At 36.9% G+C, this 20,711-nt stretch overlaps 1 protein-coding gene across 1 annotated transcript in view; it reads right to left on the bottom strand.

Moving 5' to 3' along the window:
• Positions 1-20,711, bottom strand: part of USH2A (usherin) — a 414,223-nt gene that overhangs the window by 85,160 nt on the left and 308,352 nt on the right. Inside the window, exons 47-50 of the mRNA XM_035320952.1 lie at positions 20,293-20,405; positions 14,225-14,417; positions 4,373-4,541; positions 1,496-1,717 (exon numbers count right to left, since the gene is read on the bottom strand). Of these exons, the coding sequence (XP_035176843.1) occupies positions 1,496-1,717; positions 4,373-4,541; positions 14,225-14,417; positions 20,293-20,405 (697 nt within the window). The remainder of the gene's footprint in view (positions 1-1,495; positions 1,718-4,372; positions 4,542-14,224; positions 14,418-20,292; positions 20,406-20,711) is intronic.

Consider the following 20,711-nt stretch of genomic DNA (forward strand, 5'->3'; position numbering starts at 1 on the left):
CAACTCATCTGCCCAGAGAGAGCAGTAAAAACATAAACGCTACCCCAGCAGTTCTGTTCCAACAGCATCTGTTAATTCACTCCATTTATAAAATACATATTGACAAAGACAACTGAACTGGGACCAGGGAGATTTGATTTGGTGTGAGAAAGTCAATTCAATGTGATTTTGTTAAAGGGCTCCTGCAGGCAAATAAAAGAGTTTAAGTAATAAAGTACATAAAGAGATGTTTTATGAGCCAGCCCTGTCTTGTGGCAGTCACACAATGCACTGCTATGCAAGAGGGCCTTGCTCAGAGACATTTCGGTGAGTCCTACATAGATGCTGTAGATCAGGCACAATTAGGGATCAGAGTTGGGGGGGAGCACCATGCAAGTGGTGCGGTTCACAGCATACATTCCATGATTCACCACAGAAGGGGAGAAAGCATTGCCATGGCTCCTGGTTTAGTCCTTCCTGACAGTCAACACAGAATGTGAGTACTTCGAACATCACAGCACCTGAAGGATCCAGTGAACACAAAAAATAAGGGGAAGAGAGATCATTTAGGGGTAAAGGATGAGCTTAGCCTTTAGACCTGGGGTCTTGGTTTTATGGTAGGATCCTTAGTTGTACAGCAGGACGCTCAAACTGGCACACACGTGGCAAAAGCACTGTATCACTAATCTTAGTACACCAAGCAGAACTGGTACTAAACCTTCATTATTTCCATGTTTTGAAATCAGATTCCCCTTCGGGACTACAATTGGTTTTGAAGTTTTTCTGTCAGACTGACAAAGCCCAAGGCTGATGGTATATAATTTCCCCAATAAATGCAGAAAGAAAAGACACGTGAAAATACCTGAATGAGTTTTGTAATAACACCTCAAATCTCTGTCACCAGCTGGTCACAGAGTGCTTTATGAGGAAGTAAGGTTCATATTGTACACTTAGGCGATGCAATAACTTCTTATGATATGCTGTAAATTAACAGGATACACCAGATGAATAAGGGACTAGTGCTACGAACTAAGCTTTGCTAATTTTAAATTGCAGTGGGATTAGTCTTGCATAGATGCACAAATTAGGGGCTTGGTCTTGCAACCAGATAGCACTGTCATCTTCAGTTCCTAGGTGACTAACTCCACATCTCCAGAGCAAATGGAAAATCCCTGCCCTAGGATGCACGGCAGCACAAGGTGACCAAGTCTAACCTCAGTTCTACTGACTAAAAGAGGACTAGTCCAATCTTGTGACTGGAGTAATGAAAGATCAGGCACTCCCTTTGAATTTTCTGGAGTGTCTTCAGACCTTGCAGCTTTTGGGCTCATTGTGCAATCACCAGTTCACCATTTTGTAATCTATTGGAATAGGTGAGTGAAGTGCAACAGCATTTTAACAAAATTGGCATATATAACTTACCTATCCCACTTCTGAATGGCTAATTCTTCAAGAGATTTAGAGATCAAAACTCTTTTTTTTTTTTTTTTTTTTTTTTTTGAAACTTCCCACTTACCTGTGAGAGGTCTATGTGCAGTCCCTTTTTCTTCATCACCACAGCAGACCAAGGCTGTGCTTATGACTTCTCCACCACAGCACTGCTGGTTGAAACTGTCATGGAGTGATCCACCACAACATATTTGATTCCCTGACATAGAGTAAGGCATTCCCTGGCAGCAAGAGTCACCAATTCCAACTGAAACTCTGTTTTGCTCTTCATTAGGGCAGCATACTTCACCTGTCCATTTAAGAATACAATTAAAGATTTAATGCATGTGTATCTCATGAAATCCCTGAGAGGCTCTCAACTGATGTCAACAAATATTAGTCTAGGTTCACACACTATTAGTTTCATCTACAATACGTTCCACAAGAAAACGTGGAATCACTTGGTACTTTAGAATGTTATAAAAACATATATTTATTTGTAATAATAATTTTAAAAACTTGAATTCAGGGCAAAGATTCTGTAAGATATCAAAACACAAGCGTGACAAAGAAACTGAGAAGAGCAACAAAAATAATTTCTGTAAATATAATAATAATACATCTGAAAATCTTTAAGTGTAGGTGTACATATATGTATATATATATAGTAAAGAGAGTTTATTCTTGCTTTGGACAAAGGGTCAGTCTATTTATTCACAGCAAAACAATTCCCTGTCTACTCCAAAATCATTCCAAGGTTGTTTTGAAGGACTAACTCATACTGTTAAGTTTTTCAGTGTCAGTCAGGACTTCATCTCCTAAAGAACTTACAACGTAAGTGAACTTTTAAAATCCAGTACCACCATCACATTCAGTGGGGTTGGCTGCTACTTCAACAAAAACATCAACTGTTGCAGTACAGGGCTGTACTATAAAACTGTCATTGAGACCGACACTATAATGGGTGGGCTGAGTGGGATAAACTGTTTGCCCTAAACAGAGTAGATACTGCTGATTTATTATATAAAGAATACAAAACTTACAGTAAATGACAATAGTTTCCATTCTCTAATATTTGCACTAATATCTGAACCAATGTTCTAACAGTTAAGGTTGCGTATTATTTTTCTGTGTTGCAATGTCACCTGTGGCTCAAATGTCACTGATTCAACACTTGGAAGAAATAAGAAAAACAGATTAGCTGTTGAAGAGATTCCTGCCTTCCTAATTTGCAATCACCATGCCTTCAGCCCAGTGTGGTTCGGTATGTCTAGACCTATCAAGCTAGCCAAACAACATCTGGGAAATATGCATGCTTTGAGAGTTTCCTATATAAATAACTTTATCAAATAAAGTCAATAATAATAATGAAAAAAAAAAAAAGATGAGAACAAATTTTTAGAGTATAATAAATATAATCTGTTTAGATACTTCATCATATTTTCTTGCATCCCTTAGAATCTAATTTAGTTGCTACACAGAGAAAGTATTGAAACACAGAATGCAGCTTACATCTGTTGGAAATAATACCTTTTTTTTTTTTTTTTAAATGAACTATTAGACATAAGACACAAAGGATCAGTAACCTTCTCATTAACCTCTCAAAATGGGATCCATTCCAAGCTAGGCTTGAAAATATTCTCACTCTGAAAAATACCATGCAGTCTTACCAGTTAATTGTTATCCTTATCAAAGAATGACCCACATTAACATTTAGCTTGAGGTTATTAGCATATTTATAAAAATTAAAAAGAAAAAAGAAAAAAGTGACCAACATTGTTCATGTTGTTGCCCTTTAGAGTATGGAAACAGAGAAGGCAGCAAGTATACTCAGGAAAAAAACGTTTAAAATCATGTTCAGATATTCACTGTTTCATGCTTGTGGACTGCTGACTGAAGAACTACTTTCAGATATAAGACAATTTGTTTCATTGTACTTTTCTTTCTTGATGTAAACAACATTATACTAGTTAACATAGACCACTGGATGGGGACAGAGGTCACAATATAATCTTTCCATTTCAGTACATTGAGATTAATGAGGTCAGCAAAATACTCTTCTGTGGTTCTTCCATGTGATAGTATTTTCTGATGACATCATGGAAGACATTCTAATATTGTGATATATGAATTACTTTTCAAGGGATCAGAACTTGGGGTGTGCTGAATGTACTAGTAAAAAAATCAAGCTTTTCTGAGCCTGGGGAATGTGTGCCAGCTCATGAGTAATGAAAGCATTTTAGCTCCTGACCTGACAATTGGTTACAAAAAGATATATGCTCTGAGAAGAGCCCCAGGAAGGACTCTCCTCCTCTTCTTCCCCTCTCCCTGTCAAAAACCCACCAAACAACAAGAAACAAAACTAGATAATAGCACAGAAGCAGAGTTTGGGCTAAGTTCCTCAACAGTTCTGAGAATCAGACAGTACGATCAGCCTTAAGTGATAAATTTCCATCAAAGACAATACACGCAGTTTGTTCTGTAACATTGGTAGAAACAAACAGTAGAAAATACTGACAAAAAATAGAAGTGATGTAGTATCAACCCCAAACACTAAGAATTGTTCCAGTGAAGAAATGGCTAGGGAAAATCACGAGGGGTCAAGTCAAGCAGAGAACTAAACCGCACCACTAAATTGCCTGATGGTGTTCCTATTAAGCAGAACTGCCCTCCCCATTATGCAGCACTTACTGCAATTAAGTATAGTTTGGCATAAATTAGTTCTCTGGGAAATGACCCAATCATCAGGTTTTATCAATTAGGCCTCTCTTGTATAAAGTGTACTGTGTTTAGAAGACAGAGCTCAATTTTCTTTGCTTATCCCACTGAACACAAGCCTAGAAGACACCTAGAAATCTTGATAAATCCCACGTTTATTGCAATGTTTTCATTCTCCTCGGTTTAACAGATAGATCAACTTTGTTGTTTTGTTTCTTTCAAGCACTTGAAACGAGTTGTCTCTTACCTACTAATACCCTAGCGTAATAACCACCACAGCACTGATGTTTCGGTTGCACAGCATGTATCTGACCACCACAGCAAACCCCTGGTGAATTAAGAATAAATGGAATGTACTTGTCCTCGCAGCATTGGAAGCCAGGTTTATTGTCGTGCAGAATCCCATTACAACATACCTAAAAGTAGTTAAAAAAAAAAAAAAAAAAAAACAGCAAGGCAATATTTGTTAAACAGGACATAATGTGTTCTCTGACAAAAAAATGTATGCGAAAAACACATTGAAAGCATCCAAGTATGGACACTAATCTGACTGCAGTTAAATAAAAAGAAACTTGGCTAAAATTCAGTGCCCTCCAGTATTATCAGACTTCAATAAACTGCTTTATATCTGACAGAATGTTGCTATTTTGCAGCCTTCAACCATACTGCACCTTAATAAAATAGTCCATTAATATGAATCATCTCCATATGCCTTGCAGGCTGTTTGAGTCTCTCAATGTGGAGTAGATTGCAATATGTAGATTGGTTTATGTAGATAAGCCACCATCACCCTACCCTTTCCTTTCATCCCCAGCTCTCATTTATTTATTTATTTAGTCATTTATAAGGAGACATGTCATCTGAAACCCTTACAACTAAAAAACAGTATTTGCCAATATGACCATTTGTATTTTTTCCACTTTAAAATAAACGGGATTTTCTTCTTATAATGCATGAGCACTTATTTATGACCATTGTTCTTCAGACAATGTGATCTCAAAAGAACAATATTTATATAAGGATATTTTTTTTCAAAATAAAATTTACATGAAATGAATTTTGAAAAGGCCTTTAAGCTGTACACTTCTCTCTAGGTGCTGTGGAGAAAATTATACATTTGAACAATCAAATCATTATGTGCACACTTACTCCTGTGTTGATGGAGTGACACACTGTCTATGTAGAAAATCATATAGAACAGGTGGTAGAACTATTGTAGAAAAAGAGTAACCTTGGAGCCTACAGTCAGCGTGACTTGTATCAGCCAGAAGGATGCCTCTTATGCTTAGACAGAAAATGCAGTTGACAGTACAGCACAGATGTTGGACCAGAGTTGCTCCTTTGTTTTCTTTTGACATGGAGCACTTCCATCCTTTACAGTAACCATGTTTTAAATCAGGTCAGCAAAGGAAGGAAACATCCCCCCCCCAGAAGGTTCTTTATCTAGATATTTTAATTACTAGCTGACATAAATTTTTTAAAACTGTATAATACTAAGCTCAGGACATCTAATTTATATTACATATCTAACATTAACACGAATATATAAATACATGAAAAATGACTATTAATTTCCTGAATTCATAAACATGTGAATACATTGTACTCTGTTATTTTTTCTGTTTTGAATGGCCTTTAGTCAATCTCCCCTGAGAATATTAGGTTAGGTTCTGAAGTCACACCTTAAAATATACAAACAATATGCAACCCAAAGTTAACATGGGCAGGACAGAAAGTATTCCTCATTACATTTTGAGGTTTTATAGCTTTATATTAGCATTTGAATTGTTACATAGTTCTGTGCCTTTTCAGCACACTTTCTCATTTAGCATCTGTGTTTTAGACTAGCGATGTAGTTGAATTTTGTCATTTTCTGTTCAGGAATTTTGAGCCTGTGAAGGTCCTATTATATTATTTTGCTGTCCACCATGCCACTGGTAATATAATCCAATCTATGAATTTAATTAACCCACTGTTCTTTCTTCCAGATCATTAGTTAAGATGTCAAATAAAACTCAGCTTTACACCTCTCCTTTCTATCTTTTGGATTTCATTGATCTCATTTTTTAAGACTTTTAACTCTCCAGACTGAGCTTTTTGTCACTTACAATTGGCTCCAAAGTACCTAGATTACCTGTTCTCTCTATATTTCCAAGTAGTTTAAAGACACTCTTAACAATATCAAATCAAGTACTATCATGCCACTGTCCTCAGAATAGACCATGTTTAGCAACAATTCTTGATACTTGTAAAGTATCTCTGCTCTTTTACTCCATCCTTAGCTCGAGACACCAGAGCCAGTAAAAGCTGTACCTGCCTGCACAAAAGGAGGACAAATAAATATATGTTTCTCACATAGTCTTGGTCCCAACTTTTGTGCTCTTTGGGACTGTGCTTCCCTCTGCGATCTGTTTAGCCCAGTTTCTCTGTTTTTTTCATGGATTTCATTTGTCAACCCTGTCCTGTTTCTCTCTTTTCAGTTTCTCTCTTTTCCCCCCCCCCCCCCCCCCCCAAACAGTCTTTCCATCTTTACAGATGAAGAAACTTGCACATTTTTGACACTGGCTCAAATGCTTGAGCAGCCATTTTAATTCGCATATGAGGGTTCCAGTTTTCTCTTGTGAATCCTTAGCAGAATCAGCTGCCCTGCTTATTTCACACTGGAGAGGCCACTTCAAGGGTTAACTCCAAAGGACTCTGATTGGAATATTATTTGCAAGATTCTATTGATGTTATTCTCCCTTCTTTTCCCCCTTAATTTCCTCAAAAAATCCCCGGATGAGTACCCAGATATGTTACAATAGTTTCAGCAGCTTCTTTTCCTTGCTAGAAATTATTTAAGAACTTCAGCATTTCTCAATACCCTACAGACAGCTTCTAAAAAGAGGTCCAGTCTGCTCTAAAGTATATTCAGACTCTGATTTGGCATTACTGATTGATATAGTTGATGCTATTATTATGTAGCTCCATGATATCCTCTGCAGTCAGCTGTAAATTGTTAAATAACACTTTTTGGCAGTCCTCTAAGGATAGTCAGTTTCTGTTTGCATTGATATTCATCCCAAGGATTCTGTATTATCAGTCCATAAAATAAAATTCATTCAAGTAATGCTAAAATTATGTCATAAGCAAAGAAAAAAAAGCAGATGGATTGAAAGTTATCATGGCAAAAGGTTATTATTATCTCATCCTCTTAGATCTCAAAATGACAGTCCCAGCTGGATGGTGTAACTCTGTACATGGAAGCAGAACCCTTGTAGCAATCAGATACTGCAACACCATTTTAGGCAAGTCTGAGATCTCTCGTACATAGGGTTGAATGCTTGACATATACTTGCTAACCAGAAAATCTCTATTATCCATGGAGTTGAATCAAGATGCTCATCCTGAGCTATCATGGGAGCTCTTAAAAATATTGGTAGACGGAGTTACTCACAAATCAATCCTATAGCTATCCTGCCATCTAGGCACACAAAGGGACTGTGACCCAGGAGCACAGGGACTGAGCAGGGCTTGGCATAAAGAAAAGTCCATTCAACCAAGACTCTAATGCAGAGTAACTAGATATCAAATCTGGCAGGCAGTATTACATTTTTTATTTTTTTTTTTCTTCCAATTTTTAAAAATACTTCAAACTGAGCTATGCAACTCAGTTTTAATTTAATTTTAATTTTAAATCTTGTCATCCCTGATCCCTCTGCTTGCTGAAGACTTTGCTGAAGGATATTATCTGGCCTTATGGACACATGCCAGTTGAGCTAGGACTGATTTACTCAAATAAACAGATGTGCAAGGCAGCCATGTTTATCCTTCTTGTCAAACGCTTGCTGCCAAAGCCACTTTGTGAAATAGCAATTCACAAAACACTCTAAGGAATTCCTATTAGCTACTAGAGTTCATTAAAAATTTCTGCCTGTGGAGCAAACACCAGAGTAATGATTGACCCATCATGTTCTCATGTGAGAGGGAATATTTTAAATTAGCAAAGCTGATTCTTTTTTACTTAAATTATCCCAGAATCTATATAAACACCCTTTCTTGCTAAGTATATTTATTTATTCATTTCTCAAACTGCTGTTCTCTATTAGTAATTGGTACAACCTTAGATCAAAAATCCCTGAGCATAAATGATGTTATTCTGTTACAAATCATTAAATATTATCTTACTAAGATAAGTTTCATTTGATGTCTTTCAGGTGTGTTACCACACACACTATATATGAAATGTTATCTTTTTAAAGGTTCTCTAAGCCTGAGAGAACATGAAAAGACTTTTCAAAAAATTACTAGCATTAATAGCAATTTTTACATAAATATTCATGATCCTTCATCGGTGTTTTAATGTGTTCATTTTCACTCCTGAAATCATGTTTGTTCAGATAGCTATCTAGCCACTGTTTTGCTTCTCCTGTCCTTAAAGAAAAAAGTTTTTAACAAATGACACGTGTTAATTATGAGTGAAAGGATAAGCCTGTAGTTCATAGTTATATTTGATTAATTCATTAACTGCAGATTTGCATAGCTTGTTGCTACTGTAAAAAGTACCGAAGCTTATTAACATCTTCAGTCAGGACCCTTTTAACTGTTGATGTTCACACCCAGGATCCACTGTGTATGGAAATAATTAGCCTTTACATCACTATTTTAATTACATTTTTACTGTACCTGTCTCATTATTTTCAGTGCTCACCTCGGGATGAGTAACAACAGAAGGACAGTTTGGCAGCTACATGAACAAGAAACGAATGCCTTCCCCACCGTACTCACATTATGCTCTCTGATGGGTGAAGCTGGAGTATATTCTCTTGTTAATGGAAGCAAATCTCTACAGATCGTGTGCTATGTGTTCTGTAAGCTGATGTTTGTTTTTAGATTTCAAATATTAATAGAGTTACAGATAACACTCTACTGAAAAGAGAAAGGAAAAGACTGATAATTTTGGCAACTTGGGAACACTCAAGCAGCATAGGCCTGTTACTGCAAAAGGCAGCCGTAGGACATAGGGACCCTCCTGGCAGTAGACAAAAGACTGTATTCTCAGCTTTTATGAAATATTACACAGAAAAACCTTTTAAAATTATTTCTGCACTCAAAAAGTGTAAATCCATTCAAGTCTGATTACAAACAACAGGGTAAGGATACTAGCATTTTTTAGATATTGTTATGATAATTAAGATCTGTAACACTGAAGCGGAACAATGGATAGCAACTAGAAACAAGAACAGATCTGATGCAAAGTTTATTTAGGATAATAGGAATCTTTTCTCATCTTCATTAGGCTTAATATCAGGTCCAAAGGAGCCCATGAATGTGCATGTACACATGTCCCTTGTATTGAAAAGGTCATTTGCTCTTTCAGAGATTCCCAAGATAGCTCTGAGCAAGTTGGTTTATTTACACAGAAGAATGTTTTGTGGAGTTACTAAGTTGGATCCTAACTGGAGCACACACGTTAGTAAGACACTTTGCCCAGCTAATTAGCACTGCCTTTCTGATATAATTGTGCTACTTAGCTGGACCAAATTCAGCCAATGTTTGCTGTAGAGTCTCTGCACCCCTCTCTGCTGTGCAGTGAAAACACACCCTTGTATATTACTGAATTTCATTTTTTTTTGGAGGGGGAGTGTATTACTGAATAATGGGTTTTGAAGGGTGAGAGGATTATATTTTGGTGATCTCTTACATAGATAAAAAACGGTAACAAATCCCTCCTTTTCTGCAGTGCCTTATAATAGCAAGCTGATTCTGCCAAATTCCATCCATGAATCCATATGAAATATTAATAAACAACCCAAGACACACCTTCAAATTATTATTATTATTTTAAATAAAACGCCTAGTTTTCCTCTCACTTTATACTCCTGGATTCAAGAAAATCGTAAAGGGGCGATTAGACCTATTGTGTCTTCTACACAAATTAGGTGCTTTTACCCTGCTACGCAGCCGAGCTCCACCACAACCATTCTCTCACTCCCCTTTCTCAAAGGGAAAGGGGGAAAAATACAGTGAAAAGGACTCAAGGCTTATGATAAGGACAGGGAGATCACTCAACAATTATCATCACGGGCAAAACAGTCCCTGACACTTCGTCTCCGCTGCTACTTCACGGTCACTCTCTGCCCTTGCTCCAACACGGGGACCCTCCCATGGGATGCCATCCTTCCTGAACTGAGCCTGCTGGGGCAGCCCACAGGCAGCAGCTCTTCAAGAACTGCTCCAATGCAGGTCCTTACCACAAGGTCCAACCCCCAGGAGCAAACTGCTCCAGCATGGGTACCCTATGGGTGGCAGCTCCCCCCAGATCCCCTGCTCCTGCATGGGCTCTTCTCCATGCGCTGCAGCTCTGGCATGGGGCCTGCTCCTGCAGGCGCTCTCCATGGGCTGCAGCGTGGAGATCTGCTCCATGTGGGACCCATGGGCTGCAGGGGGACAGCCTGCTCCACCAGGTTCTCACTCCTCTCCTCTCCCAGCTGCTGTAGCACAGCAATTTTTTCCCTTTCTTAGATCTGCTCTCATGTAGGTCCAACCAGTGTTTCTCATTGGCTTGGCTCTGGCCAGCAGCAGCTCCCTTTTGGGGCCAGCTGGAGCTGGCACTGATCTGACATGGGGCATCTTCTGGGCTCTGCTCACAAAGGCTACCCCAGAGGCCGCCTACTACCAAAACCTTGCCACATAAATGCAATACAACAAGATGAAATAAACAAATGGATGAAAATGTCAATCTCCTTTATGAGAACTTCACTACTGATTTGTCTGTTGGAACTGTGTATATACATCTTACCTGCTTTCATTGACTGGTCTACCATCAAATCTGATATGTATGAAAAGAATATCTATGGGGAAAGATGTTTACATATGTAATGAAACTGAACAACAGGCTAAACAAATAACAAGCATTTCCATTTGTTTGTTTTCTCAACAGTAATTATTACACCTCATAGAGTACTATAAAGAGTAAGTAAGTAAGTAAGAGAAGTTATTCTGTCTTAATGAACTATCAGCTCTCAGGAACAGGACAGAGTCCTCCATTTAGTAGGAAAGAAGGAAAAGTTATGAATTTGGTAGCTTCAAATCTAGCCATTTCCAAGAGATTATGTTCCAATCACAAAATGCACCATACAATTAAAGGTAGTGCAACTTATTGGCACCTGCCAGAGGGACTCATAATACAGATTTGCAGTGGTATTACCATTCCTAGTGTGGATTGTCATCTTTACAAGTCAGAACTGAGCCATACTAGTGCATTAGAAAGATGGTGTCACTTCTGCTCAAGAGAAAAATGCAAGACTTCAGCCTCCTTGGCTGAACACAAACAAGTAAAGAACAAAATGAAGAAACACTAGTAAAGCACCCTCTTATCCAGAGAGATGTAGTAAAGCACCCTCTTATCCAGACAGATGCACTGTTATATTCTTAAATATGTCCCATTCTGTTAAGCTTTTAATACATTTGATTGTTAAATTTCATAGACTGCTGAGATGGCTTCATTTTACCTACAAAATTTTTGCACCCCTGCAAGCAAACTTGAATGTGCAATTCATTGTGACAAGAATTTTGTATATTTGCAAAAGGATTGGGGACTGAGATGTTTGTATTTCAGATTTTTATTTATTTATTTTTTTTTTCCTGTGCCAAACAAAAGATATCTGCTTATTGCTCTTGATCTGAACATTTAACTCTAAGTGGCATCTCTACATTTGATATATTATTAATGGATGACACATAGCAGCTGACATTGTGGTAAGGGGCTTTCTTTTCAAAACAACTTTACCCTGGTCAGTGTTGCTTTTCTTCACTACTCCAATAGACTGTTGAATCTAAAGACTACATATACTAACAAATACTTGAGCATTATAGCTGGCATAGAGTGAATGCTGTCCCTGTCCCAGACTAGTGTAAAAGGAATAGGGATATGTCAGAAGCTCTGTAGAAATCTGGTACAGATGTTTTAGATTACTGGTGGGTACACAGAACAAACCAGGCAAAGCATCAGGAGGGGAATTTTAATCATCACCCAAAAAAATTACTGCCATGTCATCTTATGTATGAGTGCTTCAGTTTCCTGTGGACCTTCAAGTCTGCTACCTAACCAAGTAGCACCCACTACTAACCCCTGTCTCTGACTACTAGGTGCAAATAACAAACAGATAAATAACTCTTTGTACTTCCTCATTGTTGCATGAGTATAGTGGTACTCCATTACATCACAGCACAGTTAAGAGTCAGAAATTGTTAAAGTTGGTGATGAGTTTAGATAATACAAAGACCATTATAGCAAAATGATATTCAATCTACTGGAAAAAAAAATAGAAAGTCAGGAAACCATAAAAATCAATGGACACTCTCTAAAGCTGAAAGTTACCATAAGTTTGCACAAAGATTGAAAAAGTAAAAAAGGAGAAAAAAACTTCTGAAATTAATCTAATACAAACTCATACACATGCCAAGAGGTCTATTAAAAAATCTACCAAGCTAAAAACCATGAAATAATTAAATTTACCTTTTAGAACAAAAGACTCCCTGTAATTCACTTGAAAGGTTTCAGAAATACATACATTTAGCATGGTATTGCTTTCAAGGGAACTCAAAAGCTAAGACTGTATTGGCTGAAATAATTTATATTTTGACTTGAGCCCCTCAAATAAATCACTTCCTTAATTACTGTCTTGTCTGACAGGGAATCTCGTGAATACATATCATTTGCCTTAGTCACGGAGCATGTGATGATGCTTTTGACAAATAGGGACACTATTTCATTACATTAAATCTTACTTTCAAACTAAGAGTTTTCTACCTCATTTGTCAATAAAAACCATTACAGACTCCTGCTACACTATTGATCCTACTCCTAAACAGGAACTAATATGAAGATTAACCTGAAAATAGCCATAATTTAAAAATACATCTGACAAATCACAATAGATCTCATTCAGGGCTGCTCATCATTGTCATGTAACAACCACCCACTTGTAGCTGAATCTAAATAGATTTTCTGTACAGGAGAATTTAGTCATTCAGCCAAGGAAGAATTTGAGGGGGAAAAAAAAATCATTTTAATGACCATTATTTGCCATGCAGGGTTTGAGGAATAATTCCTCACACAGAGAGAAGCTTTGTAGTTTTACTAGTGTTTTTGAAATTCTGCATATGCCTGGAAACTTTTCTATGGCCTATGTGATCCAGTGTGACCACTTTTTGCCAAAGGAACCATGCAAAGTACTACCACATGCTCCACATGTACCTGAATATTAGAGCTGACAAAGAATCTCCTTTAGCAGTTTATAGTGTGTAAACTGTATGGCATGAAGCTGAGCAAAACTTACTGTTCCAAGTGAATGGCAAAAATACATACAAAGCTCTATGTATCTATATGCCCACCATGTAATTTAGCACAATGGGCTTGGATCACTAGATCTAATAATTTGGTACTGAGATTCCTCACATCTCCTACACATGATTTGTGAGATTTACTTGGGATCAAATAGAGCCTCATTCCTTGGGATGAACACCTACACAATGCATATGAATCAAAGCTTTCAGAAGGGAAGAAACTTGGGATGCATGCTTGTGACGTGAGGTGGTCCACAGACTGGTTGGAAACCTGATGTCCCCATCTAGACCTGGAGTACATTTGAGAGTTTTCTGAAGCACACATTCTGGCTTAGCTTCCTCTGCAGGGAATTTAGTTTGTACATATTAAAAACAACCTTGAAATTGAACCCATGTGCAGTAAAAGAAAACAAGCAGGGGATTTGCTTTGAAATTGTTGCTCAAACTGAAGTGTTAATCTAAGACAATAATAAATACTAACCAGTTCATTTCTTCTGAAAGGAGGAATAAAGTCAACAGCCCACTTGTCAGCAGCAGTCTGACAAAATGTTGCTAGAGATTTTTGCACAGCTGTCCCCATATTAAGCTCAAATATCCTCATATGATTTAAAAATATTTTAAGACATGTATCAGAGTCTCATATTTAAAATGTTGAAAGAAGCAAAACCTTCACTTCCCTTCTTCTGACAACTAAGGAGGTTTGGTTTACACACTCATTTCTAAAAGAAAAATTCTTCCTTATATCACTAACTTAAAAATAAACATGTACCTTCAACTCTGGATTATAACAGTCTTCTCCACAGATATTTTCATGCTTCTTACATTCTACAGGGATGCACATTCTATTACTTCTGCTGCTCCCTGCTGGTGGGGCACACCTCTTCAATGCTTTACGTAAGATATCATATCCTAGGATAATACCATTTGGCTGTCCTGGTGATACCCAGTTGATTTGAAGAGATCTACAATAAGCAGAAAATTAACATCTGTTAAATTATTTAAAGTATTTATATTTCTGCAGATAATTACATTACATGATTAGTAAATAGTAGTTCCACATTATATTAGTTCACATGGAGTGAAGTATTTCAAGTACCCAAAATATTCCTCTGGACGGTGAATTTCACAGCTTCTTTAATAACCAAAAGGTGTAAAGTTTGAAAAAAAAAGTATCAATATTTGATAAAACTCTGGGAAAATGAATCACACACATAAGCAAAGTCCTTAAAGATTGTAATCAAAGTCTTTCTATTTAAAGAAATCATGTTCGTGCTTCTGAAAACTTCTGTATAATAAACTTTTTTCTAGCATTTCAACCATTGCAGTTCAGTGGTAGGTGAAAGGATTCAGCATGCTTTCTTGGTGCTGTAGCTAAGATCTATTGACAAGGCTGGAGAGACTATTCCATCCTCAAACAGGATCCTGGTGGAGGACAGGTAGCTGGGGGACAAAGGACCACACTGCAAGCTGGGGGACCAACCCCACACTGCAAGCTGTAGCCAGTGCAGCTTGCTCACATTCAGTCACCATTTAGAACAAATTTGCATTCATCTTGCCTTTTCCCTGCTTTTAAGATATAATGCAAAAAACACATGTCCCTTTGAAATTTATTCTTCAACATAATTAATAGAAAATAAGAATTAATAACAACATCATTGAACAGTATACTTAAATATTTTCATTGACAAAATTAGAAGTAAAAAATGCAAGTGTTTAATATAATTCTGACAGTGCAAAAGCAGGACTGCAACTGTCCACAAAATACTGTCTGTAAGAATCCTGTTCTTGATTTCAAGTTTGATATTAGGCTATTATCAGTATAAGGAAGAAAGTATCTTAAGGTAAAAACTGTGTTAAACTTTAGTATGCTTGTCACTACTAAAAATGTGCAGGTGTTGGCTTCAAAATCTCTCTTAAAATTACAATATATGTCTCAAAAGGGACATTTGATAGAGAAATTTGCTCTTTTATCATGTACACATTTTACATGGAAAACTTAATTTCTTGCATAATCACTCTGGAATGTTGCATAAGACATTAATTTCTTACTATGACTTTCTTCTTCGGCTAGAGAGGAGGAGATCCCAGTGCTACACATAGATCAATAGGAGGACTTATAACACTGTAAAGCATACACTCAGGCTCCAAATACCTCTTCTTGATTTCCATGTCCTAATTACACAGCCACTGTCAGAATGCCAGTGACATCATAAATTAGCATTCATTTAAAGTGAAAAACGTTACAGTGAAGCAGCAGCTGCTGAGATAAACTTTGACATCTTAACAGAATAAAAATAACTGAACTATTATTTCACTTCCTTGAGATATAAACAGAGGAATACACAGCAATAAGCCCTTGAGAATAGGAGTTAATGTCACTTGTGAAGGAATAACTTCATAGGTGACTTGCAGAGGCAGCATTATTATTCCAAGGTCTTCATTTGAAACATATATTTAATTCCATATATGCCTAGTTTGTATTCACTATATATTCTAACACATGGACATGAACACACGTGTTCTCAAATTCACCCAAATATCTACATTTAAATAATGTTACAGGATTTAACTTAAAAACATAAAAACAGGATACTATATTGTAAAAAAAAATCAGAAAAAAAAAAGATAAAAAGAAAAGGAAAAGAAAGGTAGTACTTCAACCTTTATAAATGCTATTGTAACTCTCTCCTGGTCTTTGCACAGTATAGATCACAGGAGCAAAGAAAGCACTTCTAGTTATTTCTTAGAATAATTAGCTTTCTGCAGGTGTCATTCAGACCCCCAGAGGTATATTTTCAAAGCATTGTGCCAGTTTTTGCAGTTTTGCAAGCCATATTACCCACTAAAATAATTTCAAAATAGGCCAGAGAATTAATGCAATGATTTGAATATTTTCCCTTTTCTGCAGAACTCAACATGTATTTCTTCATTGCAGATGTGAATGAGTATCTCAGCTTTTTGATGTCTGAAGAACTGTCTGAAGAAACAGGTGCAGTTTTACAGGGACATGATGGGACCTTCAGCATGCAACCAGCTGTACCAGCTGTATGGTACCCACAGAAAGCACAGCCTAACCAGGTAACTGGGTTCACTGACAAGAACTGGTTCAGAGTGCAACACCTACAAGGTGCTACAGCAGTTCCAGATAATAAAGAACAATTTCAAACTGATCAACAAAGTTATATTTGCTTTTGGAGCAACAGATCAAATTGAAATCCTTTGTCTCAAGCATGTGAGAAAAATCCATTCTGGCATTTCTGTGTAGAAACATTTAAAAATCCATGAAAAATGCCAGTATTTCAGGGTTTTGCTATACATTTCAAATACATTTCAATAAATGAGGACAGAACAAGGGGTAATGGTTTTAAAATAAGAAAGGACGTGTTTAGATTAGATATAAAGAAGAAACTTTTCATGATGACGGTAATGAGGCACTGGAAGAGACTGACCAGAGATGTTTTAGATGCCCCTGGAAATATTCAAGATCAGGCTAGATGAGGCTTTGGCCAACCTGATCAAGTGAGAGGTGTCCCAGCCCATGGCAGGGGGGGTTGGACTAGATGATCTTTAAGGTCCCTTCCAGCAAAAAAAACATTCTATGATTCCACGAAACCAGGGTTAGGAAAGGAAATTCTTTTTGCCAGCTTCAAGTATCACCAGCTTTAAGCATTCATGAGCCATGAGAACTACTGCTGATTTTTCTCAACAAAGGAACAATGTTTTAACCATGAAGATTAAAAATATAATAAGGCTTCACTTTTGAATCCTGAGAACAAAATTTGTATTAGTTTTATCAAATACAAATTTAAATTAAAAAAAATAAAATAAAATCTTGGATTCAATGAATTTAAGTTACTCTAATTTAAAAAAAAATCACAGGAAAAGTACAAGATTAACTTGAAATTCTTAAGTTAGGGAACATTGCTATTATTAATAACAAGTGGATAAAATACTTTCCTCATCAGGAGATCACACACACTGAACAACTACTTCAGTAGTATTAAGAGTTAACTACTCGTTGTATCATGGACTGCAGTGCTAACATTATTAGAGAAGCAGTATGACAGTACAGAAAGTCAGATAAATATCAATGCACTTCTATCGATGCTACAAAATTATTTGGCAAATCTTTCTGTGTCTTGTTTTTTCTAGTAGGGAGACTGATCAGGTTTCCTCCACAGGAACACTGCTCCAAACACTTAAGGGAAAGTGCTATTAAACTAAGTATACTAGAGAAACCTGACTTTCTGTTTTGCCCGTCCTCTGGATATATCTGATCAGCTTGTCACTGGTTGGCTGGATGTGACTCTACAACAATCTTCCCCAGCATTTCATATTTATTCACATAGTTATGAATTCCCTTTTTATTCTGTACATTCCAGCTATTTTCCCAGTATGGAAAATCAGATTTACTGGTCTTTAGTTCCCCAGTCACTTTGGAGAAATCTGCATTACACTGTCATCTTCCATTCCTGTGGTACCAATACCAAATTAAAAGACATTTTGCATAGTGCAGTAGTTTGACACTTTCATATATGAGCTCCCTCAGAACTCCTGATCCAATACCATCATCCCAACACTTTATTACTATGTTTTGTTCATTTGTTCTAAAACCTTTCTGCTAACATATTCATTTAAGGTAGTTCCTCCACTTCATTCACCCATGCACAGCATTTCATACAAAAACCTTCTTAAGCTCCACACTACAGAACACCAAAGCAAAGAATTCACCAGTGCACGCACACATACACTCCAACACAGCCTCCCATCCAAAAAAAACATAAACAAGACAAGAAATAAAAATAAATAATAATAATAATAATAAAAACAGAACCTGACTTAAGACTTCCATATTGGGTCCCATACTATTTGAAGTTTGGCATTAGAAAATAATCGTTCTAGGACTGTGACCTTTTGTGCCAAGTTTCAGCCTGAAGCTGAGTTATTAACTGTAAGGGATGGAAAAGTAAGATATTTATAAGGGCTCCAGTGGTATAACCTTCATTAGAACAGTCTGGATGGAGCGGCTATCAGAAAGACTTCTAAGAAGTTGGTGGGTGAAATTATAATTTATGTCATGCAGCACCTTGAGGCAAATTTTAAAACAATTATTTGTGAATGCTACAAAGACATTATCCTACAGCATTCTCATCAATAACACAGCCCCCTAAACTGATTCAGAAGAGGAAAAAACACTATGATTCCAATTAAAGACAATAAACTTCATGATCTGTATTGTATCTCGACTATCCCATGAGCCTATACTGTATAAATGCCTTTTTTTCTCTGTCTGGTGACAGATATGTATTAAAATGTCCTCTTGTCTACACAAACTGTTTTTTTTACCAAGCTTTTTCTTTTATGGAGGATAAATAAGCAAAATTCATATTCAGCCCAGCACCTGCTGAAGCTGTCAACTGTAGTGTTTGTCATATTTCAATCAAAGCTGAAGCCAGCCAGTCATTTTTATACTGCACAATCCCTACATACTCGAGGACCAGAATTAATGAATTAGCTATTGATTAAATTCCACTCTAGCAAATCCACCGTGGCAAATAAATGAACTACCCGGGGCACGTGTAGGCCATGGCCAGACATGTCCGGGCAATCGATCAGTAGTTAGTATTCTTTTGGGATATAAGAACAGCTGATGATAATATGACATGTAGGAAAAGGCAGTGTAGAAACAGAGTCTGCTTCTGGCTGAGCAGATTATAAAGTAGGAAGGCATTTTTGATCCTTTTGCATTCATGTGTTATGACATATTTAGTCTATATATAATAGCAGAAACATGCATAAGTGTTTGCAGTACAGACAACACAGACAAAGGCACATAAGTTAAAGCCAAGGGCAAAAGATGAGATCCTGAATTGAGTTCTTATCTCAAACAAGCTTTGACTATATCTGTATGTGTGAGAGAAGAATAGCAAGCTTAATTTCACCCTTGTACAGAGACAAATTCTGAACTCAAGCAAAATGTAGAAATGATAAACAGCAAACAGAAGTCTTTAAGAGACTGGAGGAGCAAATCCATCCTGCTGGCCATTTTGGAAGGCTCAGTTGTTAGATTTTTGTTATTTACAAAAAAGATATTTTTTTTCTATCAAAGAAACACTGCTAATGAGCATACTCCACCAGAAATGTAATAAAATCATATGAACAATAACAGACACACAGGAGGCTAACTGTTCCATTGTTGATGTAATTCTGAAAAAATGTGTTAGCAAGCTTTGTTTTAGCCCGTCTTTGGAAGATATTAACTCCCAAAGAATCACTGTATATGTTATTATTTGGCAGCTTCTAGGTACTGCAAAAATGTTACTCCTTTTACAATGAAGATGTTTGTCCATGCCTGTGGATTTCATGGATATGCAGGTTGCAAACAGTGTTTCAAGGAGACAGAGATGTGTATGCCTTTTAAGATAGCTTACTAATTCTTGATGTTGTGATGGGTGACTTTTTTTTTTTTTACCCACAATTACTCTGTTTCCATTATCAGCATCACATTGCTCCCTGAGCATTAATCTCCCTTTTCTTAACTGACAGCAAAATGTGATAATTTTCATCCTCTAAACTTCTTTTAGCTACTTCCACTTATGCCTTATTTATTATCCCAGCACAGTGATACCTGAATGACTCTATCAAACAAAGGTGAGATTTCTTTAGTTGCTCATTTGCCCAAAAACTCCAAGATCAAATATAATGACCATATGACCTTTACAAGTTGTACACTGAATTTTTTAATGCACCTTATTCAATGCAAGATTGGTCCCCATTCTGGTCCCCATTCCAGCCACAAATTGATCTGATATATGCCAGCTACCTTTAGTATAGTACCTTGTGCCAATTACGTGAATAATGGGTGCTGCCAGCTGCTTCGGCTCATCTTCCACAGTTGTAATCTGGGTCCCGTTGCTTTTCACACAGGCATACACCGTGCAGGCTTCAATCTGATGAAGAAGAACGTGAATTTCAAATACTAAGCTGCAGAAATCATTCAATTCTGCTACTTGTTTAGACTTCTCTCTTCACCAAGATTTTCTTCTTTTCTACTTAACAGATTACGTACAGCCAGGAAAATACCACAACTTTGAGATAAGTATATCTATCAGAGATATACCGTGCCGTATCACATTTCCCCACACCATTTTCCAAAAAAGAGTACATGCAGCCATCTGATACCTACTGCTATTCTCTATTAAATTATCATCAATAGTGTTGAAGTGAATTTGTCTGTATTTTGTAAGGAGAAACTC

Source organism: Oxyura jamaicensis, chromosome 3 (genome assembly GCF_011077185.1).
Source record: "Oxyura jamaicensis isolate SHBP4307 breed ruddy duck chromosome 3, BPBGC_Ojam_1.0, whole genome shotgun sequence".
NCBI classification, from domain to species: domain Eukaryota; kingdom Metazoa; phylum Chordata; class Aves; order Anseriformes; family Anatidae; genus Oxyura; species Oxyura jamaicensis.